At 59.6% G+C, this 15,961-nt stretch overlaps 1 protein-coding gene across 3 annotated transcripts; it reads right to left on the reverse strand.

The window, feature by feature from the left end:
- Positions 1–1,055: 1,055 nt before the first annotated feature.
- On the reverse strand, positions 1,056–14,911 carry ARHGEF19 (Rho guanine nucleotide exchange factor 19). 3 transcript variants are annotated; one of them, XM_086715786.1, is made up of 16 exons: positions 14,688–14,903; positions 10,457–10,900; positions 9,806–10,087; positions 9,536–9,644; positions 9,383–9,459; positions 8,799–9,061; positions 7,848–8,008; positions 7,590–7,742; positions 7,160–7,289; positions 6,948–7,022; positions 6,694–6,783; positions 6,355–6,515; positions 4,189–4,347; positions 3,803–3,882; positions 2,035–2,139; positions 1,056–1,612 (listed from the first exon to the last, which is right to left on the reverse strand). In XM_086715786.1, exons 2-16 carry the CDS (start codon positions 10,869–10,871, stop codon positions 1,455–1,457), a joined length of 2,418 nt encoding a protein of 805 aa, XP_086571912.1. In that variant the 5' UTR covers positions 10,872–10,900; positions 14,688–14,903; the 3' UTR covers positions 1,056–1,454. The 3 variants fall into 3 exon arrangements, with proteins under 3 accessions (XP_086571912.1, XP_086571913.1, XP_086571914.1); XM_086715787.1 differs by lacking the exon at positions 14,688–14,903 and adding an exon at positions 11,982–13,936; XM_086715788.1 differs by lacking the exons at positions 1,056–1,612; positions 2,035–2,139 and having other exon boundaries at positions 3,824–3,954; positions 14,688–14,911.
- Positions 14,912–15,961: the final 1,050 nt, after the last annotated feature.

A 15,961-nucleotide genomic window follows, 5' to 3' on the forward strand; every position in this document is an offset into this window, starting at 1 on the left:
TGATAAACAAGGGGGCGTGGAATAGATTTTTTTTAATGTTTATTTATTTCTGAGAGAGAGAGAGAGAGAGAGAGAGAGCAGGGGAGAGGCAGAGAGAGAGGATCCAAAGTGGGCTCTGTGCTTACAGCAGAGAGCCCAATGCAGGCTCAAACTCAGGAACCGTGAGATCACGACCTGAACTCAAGTCAGATGCTTAATCAACCGAGTCACCAAGGTGCCCCACAAGGTGGGGGATAGATTTTTCAGGTGGGATTTGAGTTAAGGATTATGAGATAGATTATCTGGGCGGACCCCAACGCAATCACATGTATCCTTATACTTGGGAGGCAGAGACTGGAGCGATGTGGCCACAAGCCAAGGAAAGCTGGTACCCACCAGAGCTGGAACAGACAAGGGACAATTCTCCCCTGGAGCACACACCCACTGCAGGACAGGGGACAGCCCTGCCAACACCTGGATTTTGGCCCAGTGACACCAACTTCAGATCTCTAGCCTCCAGAACAGTCAGAGCATAAATTTCTGTTGTTTTAAGTCACCTAACTTGTGATCATTTGTTACAGAAAGCTATAAGAAACAAACACAAGAACTAATAAATTTTCTTTAATCTCTAAGCCTATTTGAATCTGAAATTTTGTCAACTGCAGTCAAAAGTAGTCTAATTCACCACAGCCCTGCTGTCACCCTCCTCTGGTTAAGAGGTGAACTCTATGGGGGCTCCTGGGTGGCTCAGTTGGTTAAGCACCTGACTTTGGCTCAGGTCATGATCTCACAGTCCGTGGGTTCGAGCCCCGTGTCGGGCTCTGGGCTGACAGCTCGGAGCCTGCAGCCTGCTTCGGATTCTGTGTCCCCCTCTCTCTCTGCCTCTCCCCCATTCGCGCTCTGTTTCTCTCTGTCTCTCAAAAATGAATAAATGTTAAAATTTTTTTTTTTAAAGATGTGAACTCTATGGAAAGACAAATCCCCACTGAGAGGCAGCCAGAGACCCCCCCTGACCTTTAGTTGGGGAAGTGGGGCAAGGGGTGGGGGTGGGGGGCAGCATCAGACAGCTCACAGACTCCAAGCAAAGGCATCATGGGCGTTTATTTACAGAAAAGCCACAGCAACCAGGGCCCATGCAGGCTGTGGCCAGAAGATCCCAGATAATATATACATATATACATACAAGTCCCAGCACCCAACAGCACCAGAGCCAGGCCCCTGCCAGAGGGACTAAGAGTCTGGCAGGGTGAAGGGAGGGGGCCCCAAGTCCTTGCCATATGTCACCTGTGCAGTCCCTATGCCAGAGCAAGAAACCGGCATTGGCCCCAAAGCGTGGACTTTCAGGAACGTGAAGACAGGCTATACTCTCGATGCCAGGCCAAGGCGCAGCCGCGATGGCCTGGGGCACGGGACACAACAGGCCCCTCCAGACCTGTCCAGGAGCCGGGCATGATGTCCCAGGCCGCGGCTGCCCATCACACGGGGGGCTCCCCCACTTTGCTGGTGGCGCTTGTGATCCGCTTATTCTCCCGGAGGTTTCGAAGGCGGGCACTGAGGCTGCTGATCTCTTCCACGTAGGCCTGGGGCACCCACCCCTTCTCACCATCTGCCAGGCGGACCCCCTCCAGCCAGCCTACAGGCACACAGGCCAGGAGCAGCATCCGTGAGTGGCATTGAAGGGACACCAGGGCCAGGTCTGCAAGGGAACGCCTAGGCCCTGATGCAAGCCTTGTCTGCACCCCCAGGGCCGAGGTGACATCATCCCAGCATCTCCCAGCTCCAGGAAGGACCCTGCCTCTGGCAGCCTTGCAGATGAACTTCTGACCTGTTTTTCCCAACATCCTCCACGAAGGGTATTTCCCACTCTCCCCCCATCAGTCACTCCAAATCCAACACCTTTATGAGCAGGAAGTTCCTCCTCTTGTCTAACTTGATTCCTGCATGCTGTGGTTGATCAACACTTGCACAAGCTTCTCCTGTGATATCTTAGCCATCTAGCTACCTCCTACCCACCCAAGCCCCATCAGGGAGGCCTTCCCAGGAGGCCCTTCTCACCGTCGCTGGTTTGGGTCCTCACTGCCAGGATGTCAGTCTTTTCCAGGGTCAGCTCATCTGGCTGCAGTGCCTTGTATGTCCTGACACACTGAACCTGGGGGCGGTCTGACAGCCCAGGGGAGAGTGAGGGAGTCCCCAGGGGAATGTAAGAGGGGGCAGGGAGGGGTAGGAGGAGGAAGTAAAGGGGTAGGAGGGTGGCCACTGCGGCTTCATTTCCTCTGCACCTCCCTCTGCCCGCCCTGGCCACTCTCCTCTCTTACCCGAAACGCAAGCCCTAGGTGAATCCAGCCCCTCCCGGCTTCGCTTATTGCTTCTGTGCCCCGGGCTCTCGCCTCCCCAGCTCAATCTGACACCTTGATGCTGACCTCCAGGCCGATGTCCAACTGCCCCCAGATACCCCCCCACAAAACGGTAATGGCCCCTTCACAGGCCCCTGTTACTTCTCTGGGGCTCTCTCTAATCCATCCTTCTCAACTGGGTTTCAAGTCACATCACTCCCCCAGTTACAACCCTCCAGGGCTTCCCAGTCCTCTTCGAATAAAATAAAATCCAGAGTCCTCCCCAAGCCTCCAAAGCCGTGCATGGGATGGCATTGCCTTCTTGCTAGCCTCCCCTCCTCTCCTCCTCCCCTCTCCCCCTTGCTCACGAAGCTCAGCGACACTGGCTGCCCTGCTGTTCCCCAAATATTCTGAACTCCCTTCTGCCTCAGGGCCTTTGCACTGGCTGCTTCTCCTCCCAGGAGTGCTTTTCCCCAGATCTTGTCATGGCCGCCTCTCTTCATCCTTCAGGGGCTTTCCCTGACCAACTGTCTGGAAGCTGTGGGAAGCTCACCCCACAGCCCAAACAGGACTCCTAGCCCAAGCCAGAGAACTGGCTTCAGTCTAGGCCCTAGGCTCCTTCTACCACAGCAGGCAGGCTGGCAGTATTGGGAAAACCACAGACTTTGGGGCCAGACCTGACTTGAATCCCAGCTCCGCTACCCATGGGCTACTTGACCTTGGGCAAGTTACTTAACATTTCTGAGCCTGTTTTCTCAGATATGGGAGGGGGCGCGGGGGAGGGGGGAAGAGTCTACTTAACAGGCTTGTCCTGAGGATTAAGTAAAGTAAATGCATATAAAAGCCCCTAATACCAGGCCTGACACATGGCAGGGATGGGTACAAATGAGTTCCCTTCCACTCCCTTCGTTAGCTCAGCCCTAACTCCCCTGCTCAAAAGCCTTCAATAGCTGCCTGGTATCTGCTCCCTCAAGGTCCTCTGTGATTGGGCAGCACTCTGGCTGACCAGCCTCATTCACACCCCAGAGAGAAGCCTCTACGTCACCCCCCACCCCCTGGCCGTGCCGGTTCCTGTCCTCTTTACAACTAGGGCAGAGACGGAGACAGACCCGGGTTCCAGTCTCAGCTCCGCCACCTACTTGGACAGGTCACTCTGCCCCTCTGAACCTGTTTTCTAGCTTGTAAAGTGGGTTTCTGTAGGGACGAGATGGGAGGATATAAAAGGCTTTGTCATCTCCAGGGTGCTGCCTGTGCACATGGCTGAGGGGGGGGGCGGGGAGAGGAGGTCGGCCTGTCGTGTGTAAAACCCGCCCCTCCTTCAAGGTTCTGCACAGCCACCCCGACTGTCCCGGGGTCAGCTGATCTCTCTCCCTGCTGGGCCTGCGGGCGACATGGCACCAGGGCTGGAGGAAAGGGAAGGACCCAGCCCCAGGGGATGTGGGCCTAGAAGTGGGTGATGGCGGGGGGCAGGGGGTGCAGCAGGCTGCTACCTTGGCCTTCGCTGAAGACCTCCTTGTCCTCCTGGGAGCTGGAGGGGCACATGGCCGAGATCCACCGCTGCTTCTCACTTCTAGGGAGGGGGAGGCTGAGCTGTCACAAGGCGCAAAGTGCAATCTCCCAGGGCCAGAGTGGTGAAACAGGGCTGGGAGAATCAGGTATGATGTCCAGACTCAGGACCCACCCCAGGGCCCACCCCACAGCCCTGTCCCCAAGCCTGTGCCCCACCCAGCTCTGAGCCTAAGGACAGAGCGGGCCCAGAAGCCCCCCGGATGCCAGCTCCGCCCGTGTCCTGCCTCAGGCCACCGTCCTGCAGCCAGAGTTCAAAGGCCTCGTGCCCTCCTAGGGGTCCTCTCTCCCCACACCCAGGCCCACTCACTCCGTCCGGGCCCTCAGCAGGAACTGGTGCTTCGCGTGTTGCCCGTGGAGGAGCTGCAGGAGGAACACGTGGCCGGGGATGCCCTGGAGCTTGAGGCTCAGATCCTTCACCTGGAGCTCGGCCATCTTGGCATGGACGAACACGGCGAATTTCCCTAGCCTGCAGGGCCCGGGGAGGTGAGGTCAGCCTGGCTCATCCCCAGGCTCCCAGCCCCACCCTCGGGACAGGTGAGTTCTGATCCGAAGGAGAACTCCAGCTCCCTCCCCAAGGAAACTTGGCTGTGCAAGACATCACCTCCCTAACAGCCAGCACCGTCCCCACCAGGAACGGGGACCCCGTTCCTGCCGGCTCCCTGACGGAAGTGGAGGTGACAAAAGCCGGTCGCTGCCCCAGGCGAGCTTCCAAGTTCTCTCTGCACCTCTCCCGTGGGTCCCTGTTCTAAAGAGCCCACGGACAGCCACTCGGAGGAGACCCTGCCCCGTTTAGGGTCTGCCTCTCTAACTGGTGTAGAACCTGAACTTTGTCTCTTGTTTGCCCCACTCTATCCCAGCGCTTTGTCCCGCCTGGCCCACAGTGTGGGTTCAACAAACACTTGTGGGAAGAAGGGGCAGGTGGGTGGGTCAAGGATGTCCCACGGATTCCTTCTTCTCAACCCATCTAAACCGAAGTCAGTATGCCTCGCTCCAAACCAGATCGTTTCACTGTTCCCCATTCCGGGCAAATACTCCATCAGGGTGCCCAGGGGGAAACTCAACCGTCATTCGCGCCCCTTGCCTCCCTCTCCCTGCCTCTTCCCTCCCTCTCCCTGCACACCCAGCCAGCAGCTCCATCCTAACTCCCTATTGTTCCTGGAATCCACTTACCACAAGCCCCCCCCCCCCCCCCCCCCAGTTCTGAAGCATCTATTGTCACTTGGGGACAACTTCAACAGCTTCTGGTCTCTCCCCTTCCAGTCCATCCCCCAAATTGGCCGGGAGTAAGACGTCACTCATCTGTTTCACTCTCCACACTCCCCATGGCCCTCAGGACGCCCAACCTCTGTACTATGACTTTCAACACCCCAGCTTCCTTCTCCTGCCCTTCCCCTCTACAAACCCAGCCAGAGCAGGCTTCATCATCCCTTGAACACAATCTGCCGTTACGCCTCACTGTGACTTTGCTATATATCCTCCCAAACTCCTCCTCTACCTGGCAAAGTCCTATTTATGCTTCAAAACCCAGCTCAGGTGTCCCTTCCTCTTTGAAGCTTTACTGATTCTCACCCCATGCCAGGGGATGCTTTCCATCAAAACCCTAACCAGGTGGTTATCAGGATGTATTTGAATTGTTCTGAGAGCTCCTGTAAGCAGAAAACAAGTCTCATTCAGCTTTATGTCCCTGGCACCCAAGAGGGCCCGGGAGAGAATAGGGGTTTGGGGACATTTGAACGAATGAGTGAATGAATGAATCAGGAACGAACCCTGCCCATAGTGCAAGGAGTCCATTCTTCATCGCATGCAGCCTTAAGGCTTACCTCCCTCGGAAAGTCTTCTCACTCATCCCGAACTTACCACTCACAGCTAATGCTGAGCGTTCACCATGTGCCAGGTACTGTGCTATGGCCTTTCCACGTATTATTACGACACTGAGTCTCCCTACCTGGTAGTCTCTATCTTACAGACGGAAGACAGAATAATACAACGGTTAAGGGCCTGGGATCCGACATCAGACGGACCCGGCCTCCTGGCTCCTGCCTTTACTAGCTCCACGACCTTGAGAATAATAAGGGAGCCTACTTTCCAGGGAGATGTTTAAAGAAGTACAGAGAATAATCCACACAGCATGCCTGGCACAGACTCAGCAAATGTTGGCCATCACCATCATGACTCAGGGCGGAGCGGGGGCTCCAGGATCGAGCTCTTAATCTCTGCTCTACTCGGCTTAGGTTCAGAGTAGCGTCCAGTCCTCCACATACAGTCCAGCCCTTGGTTCTTAGGTCTGGAAAATGGAACGGACTTGCCTCACATCTCTGCCTTTCCTGGGGGAGTCTGCAAGGCTCGGGGTGCCTGGGCAGCACAGTCTGACCTGTGGTTGTTGAGCCCAATGGTGGCTGTGGTTGTGAGCCCGATGGTGGGCAAGAAGGGAGCCTGGCTCCAGTCTCCTTCCCCCCACCCTGCCCAGACTCACTCCTTCCGCCGGGAGAGCAGCAAGCAGTCATTGAAGAGGTGCAGGTAGACTGCCTTGCTGGACAGCTTCAGCTTGGCAGGGGGTGCCGCGGGCAGCGGTGCCAGTTCCACCAGCTCCCCGTGCCGAACCAGCCAGCGGGCCTGAGAGATCAGTGGGAAGATCTGGAAGGAAGCAAGAGGCAAGGGGGAGGGCAGGTCAGGCCCAGGACAGCAGGGCAAAGAGCACAGAACAGGGAATGGGAGGGGGTGGGCAGTGATGAACTGGCTCCCAGTGCCCAGGGGGGAAGGGAACAAGAGTTGCCCCTTTGTGGACCCCATCCCCCCAGCTGCGGACACGCACCTTGCCCTCAAAGTGGATCTTCTTGCTCAGGTGGATGAGCTCCTCTGTCCTCTTCATGGACTGCACACTGGCATTGCACTCTTGCACCAGCTGGGGAGGCCGTGGGTGGGTCACCTGCAGCCCCCCTCACCCACCCAACCCCGGCTCCCAGAGCCTAGCCTCAGACTCCCTCCTGGGGACCAGCGGCTCTGATGGCGGGGGCTCATTCAGAGATATGCGGGTGTTTGGGGGAGGCCCTCGGGAGCCGAGCTCACCTCCTTGAGCGCATTGAAGGCTTTGGTGGCCACATCTTCATCTTCTGAGCCCTGTGCTGTCCTCTTCAGGATGTTCTGGAGGGTGGGGTCGGTGCGGTGAGGCAGGCCATGACCTCCACCTATAACCCTGCCCACCCGTGGGTACCCGGAGGGGCTGTGGGGGGCACAGCACCATTTTCCTCACGCGGCCCTCGCTGTAGCCCTCTAGGTACCTCCACGAGCATCTTGAGGCGGGTGATCCTCTGAAATGGCAGGATGAGGAAGGAGGTGAGGGGCAGACGCTGGCATACGGGAGACTCCTCCAGGCGAGCCAGTATGCCAGGGAACTTGGGATTCTCCAGACTGAAAGATGGGGAGGGGGCTGGAGTCACGGATGGGTTCTTGGTCCCACGAACGGCCAGGATCCATGACCCCAGCCACCACCTTAGTTTTTCAGGTGCCTTCTCAGCACATCCCTCCTGCCTCTGGCGCCTGGATCTAACCTCATCCTCGACAGAGAGGCCTGTTCAGGGCCTCCTCCCCTCCCAGGTCACCCTTCCTCACCCAGTCCTCTGTACCCACTCCTGCCTAAGACCCCCCCTCTTACCCTCCCTCCCCCCCCTTCCCGCCTCCTCCCCCGCCCTTCAGAGCCTCCCGCCCTACAGCAGGCGCTGGTAGGTGCGCTCCTGGTAGGCCTGGTTGGTGACGTAGGGCAGGTAGACTCGGCGGAAGGCTGGGCAGTGGCGCAACACAATGTCGCACACGCTGAAGCGCAGGACATCGGCTTCTAGCCGCTGCTCCAGGTCCTGCAGGAACCTGAGGGGTCAGGCGAGGGGTCAGGGTCAGGGCCAAGGAGAGAGCCCAGACCTGGGCCCCCCCTCCCCCGCCCCCGCCACACCCCTGACCGGACCACTCCCTCACCTCTCGCTGGTGCTCTTGACCTCAGGCAGTTTGGAGAAGAGCCACTGCTTGTCCTGCACCCCTAGACATTCGCTCAGTTCAGCGGAGCCCAAGAAGTGGCCCACGGCCACCGACAGGCTGTGGATGTATGAGGCCTCGGACGTGATCAGCTCGAACTTGGCCTGAGTGTGGGTGGACGCGGGGTTGAAAGAGCCGGAACGGCCCATCCCTGACCTCACTTCCCTCCCGCCCTCCTCCCCCTCCTTGCCCCTTCACCCCCCCACCCCCGGCTGCGCCGGCCCTGGCCACCACCGCGTTACACGCCGCACCCTCGTGTCCCCGCCCCTTTTCTAGCCCCACCTCCGGATACCTGGGGGCAGGCGGGTTCAGGGGACCCATCTCCATCGCCAGCCGCGCGCAATTGTTCAAACCCAACCGAAGACCGTGACTGAGCCCCTGGCTCCACCCACTGGGCGGGGCCCTAGTCCTCCAGGGGCCCTGCCCCTCCGCGGGGAGCCCTGCGTTTAGCCCCGCCCCCGGTCCCAGGCCAGCAGAGTCGCTCGCGCACCACGTGTTTTCCCTCCCGAGGGCTCTGCCCCTCCCCTGTCCTCGCTTTCTCGATCCCACCTCAGCCCGCCCGGCCTGACTCCGCCCCTCACCCCACCCCTTCGTCCGGCTGCCGCCCTCGCCTCCCGCCCCGCTCCCAGCCCGCCGGCAGCCAGCCCACCCAGTCAGGTCCCGGCACCCACCTTTCTCATGGACGGTCCCGCCGGCCCCGCCCCCTTGTGGCCCCGCCTTCCCCGCTGAGGCCCCTGCCCACCTCCCGCCGGTCGCAGTCCCACTGGCCGGGTACCCCAGGGCCCCGCCGAATCCCGGGACCTCGTCCTCCCGGCCCCGCCCCCCGCGGGCCCCAGCACCACCTCCCCGGCGGGCAGCCCCGCCCACCCCGCCCCGCCGACCCCCGGCGCCCACCTCCTGCAGCTTGCAGTCGCGCAGGCTCAGCGTGGCCAGGACGCCGCTGCCGCGCACGTCGGGGATGTCCTGCCACAGCGAGAAGGTGGAGCCTCGCGCCGAGCGCTGCGCCCGGAAGGAGCTGCTCGGGGAGAGGTTGGCGCGCGGCGGCCCGGGCCCCTCCTCCGCGCCCTCCGCCTCGTCCCCCGGGCCCTCCTCCTCGCGCTGCTGCCGCCGCAGTTCGCGGGCGCTGGCCACGTCGCTGTATTCCTGGTAGAGGACCGCTGGGCGGGGAGAGGGGCGGGGGAGGGCCGTGGGGCGCCCGCCTGCCCGGCCCGGCTCGGCTCCTGCCCGGCTCCCCGAGAGCCCGCCTCCCTAAGCGCGCCTTTCGGAAGGTTCGGGTCGCGGGACACGGTGGCCCCGCGCACGCACTCCCTCCCTCCCTCCCTCCCTCCCTCATCCGTTCCGTCAACGCGGCTGGCGCGCCCCCTGCGTGCCAGCCGCCGCGTGCTTGCTGCTGACATTCATTTCCCTCCCTCTCTCGCAAGATCCCAACCTCCGAACTCCCCCAACCCCCCGGGCCCCCAGCCCTTCCTCCCACGTACTGTTAAGGAGAAACCGGGACTGGCGCCGCTCGCTGGCGCTCCTGGAACCCAGAGCCAGCTCTTCCTGCGCGTCCAGCCTAAGAAAGGGACGGTGTCAGGGCCCTTCTTCGCCTGCACCCCTCCTCGGGCCGAGCTCGAAGTAGGAGATGGTACCTGGGCTCGGGCCAGCCGCTATGGCCGCCGCTCAGCTCAACAGGGGCTGGCATCGCCGTACCGTCCGCCCTCGTCTCTACACCGCGCGACTCCCTTCCGGACACCTTCCCTGGAGAGAGCGACAGCTGAGGGCGGGTGGCTCCAAGAATGGCGCTGGGCACCTGGGGTGCCATCCTCCAGCTGTCCAGCACCCAGTCTCAGGTGTGGGCCGGGGCCCCTGCTGCATCTGGCTCATGGCCTGCTCTTAGGGCCCAGGGGAGAAGCTGGTACCTTCCCGAGCTGCTCCAGTGCCTGACCCTGGGGTCAGCACCCTGGCTGCTGAATTCCGCCCCAGGCGCAGGGAAGAGTGCAGCCGGGTCATCAGTTCAGAGGCCGAGAAGCGCCTCCGCTCGGGCCCCTCCAGGCCTAACCGGGAGGGCGCAGACAGCTCCAGGGGCCTAGGCTCCTCTGTGCTCAGGGCTTGCTCTGCTGCCTGGCCAGGCTCCAGGAAGACGGCATGGGCCTCAGGGCTGCCAGGGAGCTCTTCACGCTGGTACACCCGCATCTTGCGCCCTGCAGGCAAGTGGGGTGAGAGCACAGGCTGGCATCCATCCACTGGGCGCTCTCTCTACTCCTGCCTGCTGCTACCCTGTGGCCCTGAGCATCTGAAGGACACGCCTCAGGGAAAGGCCAATGTTTTTGCCAGGATGTGGTCCCCCCCCACCCCCAAAATGGGATCAGCAAGAGGGGTAGAGAGAGCACAGTGCCTGACTGCAGTGGGCAAGGGGCCAAGGAGCCCAGGGCAGCCGCTCATTTGCTGTGCAACATCCGACAAGTCACTTGTCCTGCCTGTTTGGAGAACTCAGGGGCTTAAGAGTCCCGAAAGAACCACCCAGCCTCTCCCCTATCTGCCCCACTGGGCCACCACCCAGAGTGACTCACAGGCTGACTTCTTCTCTGAGCCGTGGCTGGCCCGGCGCTGTGGCTGTGGGTGCTGGGGACTCCAGGGTCCCTCCAGAGCTGGGGGCTGGGCACTGGGACAGTGTGGCCAGCTGCCAGCCCTGCTGGGCCGCATTCCCCCACTGGTGGAGATCTCGCTGTCTGAGACTCCTGGGGATGGTGGCCATAGCAGCCCTTGGAGAGGAGCAGGGGTCCCCAGGGACCAGCGGCTGCCAGGAGCCTGCAGCTCCTCTGGGCCGACGGGGAAGAGATCCAGACACACAGGGCTCGGGGGCTGCAGGGTGGGCAACTCTGCAAAGGACAGACTCTCCTGCTGGCACACAGCTACTGGGCGGCGGGCAGTGCCGCGTGGCCCGGCCAGGTGGGACTGGAGGGTGGCAGGTGGCCCACAGTCCATTCCTCCTTTGCTCTGCCACCCACCTGGACCTGTAGGGGAAAAGGTATCAGAGGCGGACACGGAACTGCAGGGCTGGCCAGCAGGCCACCTTTGTCTTGGAGGCCTGGACAAACCCTTGTGCACCCACATCTGTACCAGCACACTCACACGCCCAACTGCATGGCAATAGCTCCCACTGAAGCTCCTACTCATTTGACACTTACCGAATGGCGGGCCAAGTGCTTTGGATATATTATTGCATTTGCACAACAACCCTGAGCTGATGCTATTATCATCCCCATTTTGTAGGTGAGGAGAGCGAGGCACAGAGGTCCTTTGGTATGTGGTGAAGCCAGGATTCAAAGCCAGGCAGCGTAGCTTCTGAGGCTGCGCTTTTAACCACCTCGCACACTTCCAGCTCTCGCCGACACAGGCTCAGACATACAGGTACCTACGCTGTCACACAAACACACGTATGTTCCATGGACTTGCACACACGCTTTCTTCCAAGGACACGCACGGACATACACACTTCCACAGATACACTCAGACATTTCACGTTCGCAGGCTCTCACATTCACACACTTTTTACCCGACTACATACATTCACACCGACTCTCTGTCTCTCATACACACACACACAGACACACATGCCGACCCATCAGATACTTGTGTATCCACTCGAGCTCTCACTCCTGTTCCATTCACACTCACACACCAGGATCCAGACACAAACACACGGGCCCAGAAGTCTTTGCCTTGGTGTTACCCAACCTCCTCTCCCGTGCCCAGAGTTACAGCCTTCAACGCTGAGTGGTGCCCACACCCTGCCAAGCTGGCTGGGAGGGTCACGGACTGGCAGGCGGGCCACCACCCAGATCAGGCTAGGCCCTCCCAGGAGAAGGGCAGGGAGATGTCCCCGCTCCCCGGCTTGGGGCGAGAGAAGGGGTCCTTCCCTGCCCCAGCCCCCAGCCCCCGGGATCAAGCCAGCTGACCGGGTCCTCTCTGGGCAGGAAGTCATGCCAAGGAGTCCGCCGGAGCCTCGGGACAGGCCTATTGATTGAGGGATCGCGGCCCCCACAGCCCTTCCCCCGTGGCCCTCCTCTGGCTGCCCTCCTGCAGCCCCCTCACCTCTCGAGCCGAGGGCCTCTGCTGATGTTGCTCTGCTCCGGCAGGGGAAGCCCTCTCTCTGCCCAGCTGGCTGGGGGAGATCCCACCCAGACAAAGAGTTTGATTCATCAAACCCTGTGGTGAGGCAAGCGGTAGGGAGGGAGGGAGCAGGCAGCGGGCTGGGCGGGGGCCTACCCTAGCCTGGCCTCACTGTGGGCAGGCGGGGCAGCATGGACCCCCCCCCCCCCCCCGCCCAGGGGCCCCCTCAGGCCAGAGGAGCAGTGCCCAGCCTGGCAGGGCAGGGAGACCCAGAGGACAGAGACAGAGATAGGGACCCAGAGATACAGAGACCCCTTAGGCAGCATCTCGGAACGGAGACCCCAAAAGACTCAAACCCAGAAAACCACAGACGCCAAGACATTCAGGGACCCAGAGATGGAGACAGAGAGACAGAGACACCAAAAATTTCGCAGACCAGATACTCAGAGACAGATGAGAAGCACAGAGAAACCCGGGGAGACAGATGAACAAATGTTTCGTGCCCCGCGGGGTTGCCAGTCCAGTGAGTGAGTTGAAACTGAAAACAGTTACAATCTGGGTTGGCAGGGGCCCAGGCAGAGGAACCATCGGCGCTCAACTTGACCTGAGCATTCCAGGAAGGCTTCCTGGAGGAAGTAATGACAAACTGTTCCAGCCGAAATACCCAGGGACCCGGTAAACATAGAGAGGGAGAAAATCTTGACCTGAGAGGAACAGTGACAGTGTCAGTGACCTTGGGAGAGAGGGATGGAAGAGGACCCAGTGGGGGACCACTCTGCACAGGCGCCCAACTGCTCCCCTGCTCTCTTCAGTCCCTGCCTGGGGGGGGGGGGGGGGTGGGGGTGGGGCTGCTCCTGAGAGACAGTTACTCCTAAGGGTCCAGGCCCTCCCCACAGGCACAGCTTTAGCTTGTACTTTAAACCTCTGTCCATCTGAGCACATCTCTGTTCCCTCATCTGGTAGATAGGCTAGTCGTGCCAACTTTAAAACACGCATGTGAGGGGCGCCTGGGTGGCTCAGTCGGTTGAGCGTCTGACTTCAGCTCAGGTCATGATCTTGCAGTTTGTGAGTTTGAGCCCCGCGTCAGGCTCTGTGCTGACAGCTCAGAGCCTGGAGCCTGCTTCGAATTCTGTGTCTCCTTCTCTCTCTGCCCCTCCCCTGCTCATGCTCTGTCTCTCTCACTCTCAAAAATGAATAAATGTTAAAAAAATAATAATAAAACACGAATATGAGAATTCGTGATAGCATGTACAATGCGGCTAGCACATAGTGGGAGCTTTGTAGTTGATAGTCATTCTACTGAGTATTGTGATTAGTCTTTCTCTAGTCAGGCAGGTGGCTTGACTGCCCCATCACACAGATGGGGAAAGTGAGGCAGTGAGGATGAGACCCACTCTTCTTTGTAGGAGCATGAGGAATGAGACACGAGACCACTGCCCACCAGAGAGGTCTCTTTCTCTCCAGGAATCTGAAGTCCTCAACATAGAAGTCCTACTTGCTTCTGTAAGGACTCACAGTATTCTATTCCCTTGCATTCTGGGTGAGCCTCTCTCCACTTGGATTTTGGAAGCTCCTGGAAGGCAGGGAGCACACATCCCCTATACCCTTCTGAGTTACAGGGATAAATGGGCAAAAACATGGAAGCCTTGGGGCAGGAGCACCCGCGTATTAAAGACTTAGAGGAGAAGGCTGGGTGAACGCTGAGGGAAGGCGGTAGAAGGCTTTCTGGAGAGACAGGCTGGAGGTAGGTCCCTGGGGGAGGACGTCAGGAGTGAGTCAGCCTCCACCTCTGTCCAGACCAAAGGGCAATGGGAATGACCCTGGGATACCAGGGGATACACAGGCTGAGATACCAGCGCTGTGGCCTTCCAAAGATGTGGCCCCCTCAACCTCAGTGCTGGGGGACCAAGGAGGAGCAGAGCTCTGTTCATATTACGTGTAGCTCATCTCTGCTGGTGGCGGGGGGGGGGGGGGGGGGGGAGTGGGAAGGGGGGGAGGAAAAAGCCACAGGAAGAGAACTGGCCCCAAGTAGCAGGGACATTCCCTGCCCCAGACACGATCACAGGATACTCCAGTGCCAACAGTCATTCTGGAACCCACAGGGGAAAGCCACTGCCAGAGTTCAAGCCCAGTGTTGACCCTGACTGGCTGTGTGGCCTTAGGCAAGTCACAGCCTGTTTCTGGGCCTCAAGTGTCCCCATCTGTAAAGTACCACATAAGGGCCCTCCTGGCTGCCCCCTCTAGGAGACCCGTGTCATCATGAGTGTCTCTGCAGGCGGAGAAGGATGGGCAGGGGCCAGGGAGGGTCCCATCCAGTGGGCACTGCTAACCACACAGACAATAGGCCCACTTGGCAAGGCTGGCAGAGAGGGTCTCTGGATACTACCACGGTCCAGGGAGAGCACCTCTGGCTTCCTGTGCCCGGGTTTTCCCTGCTCCCTCTCTGGTGCCCCTTGTCCCAATGCCCAGAGCAGTAGGGCCCTGCCACAGCCCCTCTGCCCCTCAAGGGACAAAGCCAAGTGGCAGGTCGTGGCTGGAAAGGGGATCTAGGCCAAACGGGCTGTGGAGCCCCAGGAGGCCATAAGTGGGTGGGAGCCAGGATCAGAGACCAGGCAAGCAGCACAAAGGACTCACTCTGGAACGACTGACGGGAGGGGTGGGGCTGCAGACAGCAGGGTGGGGCCCTACCTCAGCCAGGGAGCTCCGTCCAGCCTCCGACACGGTCCAGGGCTCCAGACCACCTGGGGGCTCTGGGGTTGTAGCCGGGTCCTCAGGGGGCGATGTCGGCATGGCCCCCGAGCCGGGCAGTGCAAGCTCCTGGGTATTGTGTGGGGCGGGGAGGGGGGAGGCGAAGGCGGAGGGAACCTCGCAGGCGGGCAGACGGCTGTCTCAACGTGCCTGCTCCCCGCCCCCCTTCCTCAGAACCGGTTTGGCCAGTCTGGGGTACTAGAGGGGGGCTGGAACAATAGGAGTCCTATGCCCCGGAGAGGCTCCGAAGGACCCCAGACCGATGTCCTAAAGATGGGGGAAGCACTGCTTTTCCTCCTGGGAAACATGTCACCCCCTTTTCTGGAGCTTCCCAGACGTGAGACACGCCGGGAGTGGAGGGGCTTCACAGAGAACCGCCCGAGCCTTGGACTCCTCAGGGACCCTGAGAACTCTGCAGTTCCCCCTCTGCTGACCCTCTCTGAGCTGGCTACCGCATCTGTAAAATGGGAATGCTCATCTCTAGGGCGGGGAGATGGAAATCGTGAAAGTTTGGTGACATGATACATCCAGGACCATCCTGGCCGGCCCTTCCAGCATCACTGCTCTCATGAATGACCCATCCACCCCGGCTGCCTGGAATGACCCACCTTTGCCGTTTCCAATGGCCTCCTCCACCAGGAAGCCTTCCCAGACTCTAGTCCACACCAAATGAGCCCTCAATAAAACAGCCCAAGTAGAACCAGCCTCCAGTAAGGAGGGCCTACTCTACGGCCAGCAATCTTCCCGACCCTGGGAAAGGGAATGCTGCTTTCTTCCTAATACTCTCTGCCATTCATTTAAGCACTCGGTAGTTGCCAGGCACATAGTAGTAATATGAATACGAACACAAATACCAATACTCGTGTTGCTAATAACTTACTGTCCACTATGTGCCAGGCACTGTTCCGAGCACTTCACACACTGATTTACATGTTCCCTCCCTATCCAAAAGTAGAGCGCTCCTGTGAAATCTTTCCTAAGCCAAAACGACGTGCAGCGAAGAAGCAATCGTCATTCATTTATTTGGAAAAATGTTTTTAGCACTTCCATACCCCCCAAAAATAACCTCTCTTGGGTTTTTCTGATACTTTAGGACATATCTTGCTAACAGATGCACAAAATAGATGGAGATAAAGCACAAAGCTCGGGTGGCTTGATAATGACATGCTGAGGGTCGCACCAGGGCAAAGCTTGGTGGGGCCAGGCTCTCTGCT

Source organism: Puma concolor, chromosome C1 (genome assembly GCF_028749965.1).
Source record: "Puma concolor isolate L17-30 chromosome C1, mPumCon1.1.hap2, whole genome shotgun sequence".
NCBI lineage: Eukaryota > Metazoa > Chordata > Mammalia > Carnivora > Felidae > Puma > Puma concolor.

Coding starts and splice junctions, on each gene's coding strand:
- ARHGEF19 (XM_086715786.1), bottom strand. CDS start 10,871: ATGGACTGTGGGCCACCTGCCACCCTCCAGTCCCACCTGGCCGGGCCA. Junction 6,516..6,693: donor AGATCCACTTTGAGGGCAAG/GTGCGTGTCCGC, acceptor GCTTCCTTCCAG/ATCTTCCCACTGATCTCTCA. Junction 1,613..2,034: donor GAGGACCCAAACCAGCGACG/GTGAGAAGGGCC, acceptor GTGTGCCTGTAG/GCTGGCTGGAGGGGGTCCGC.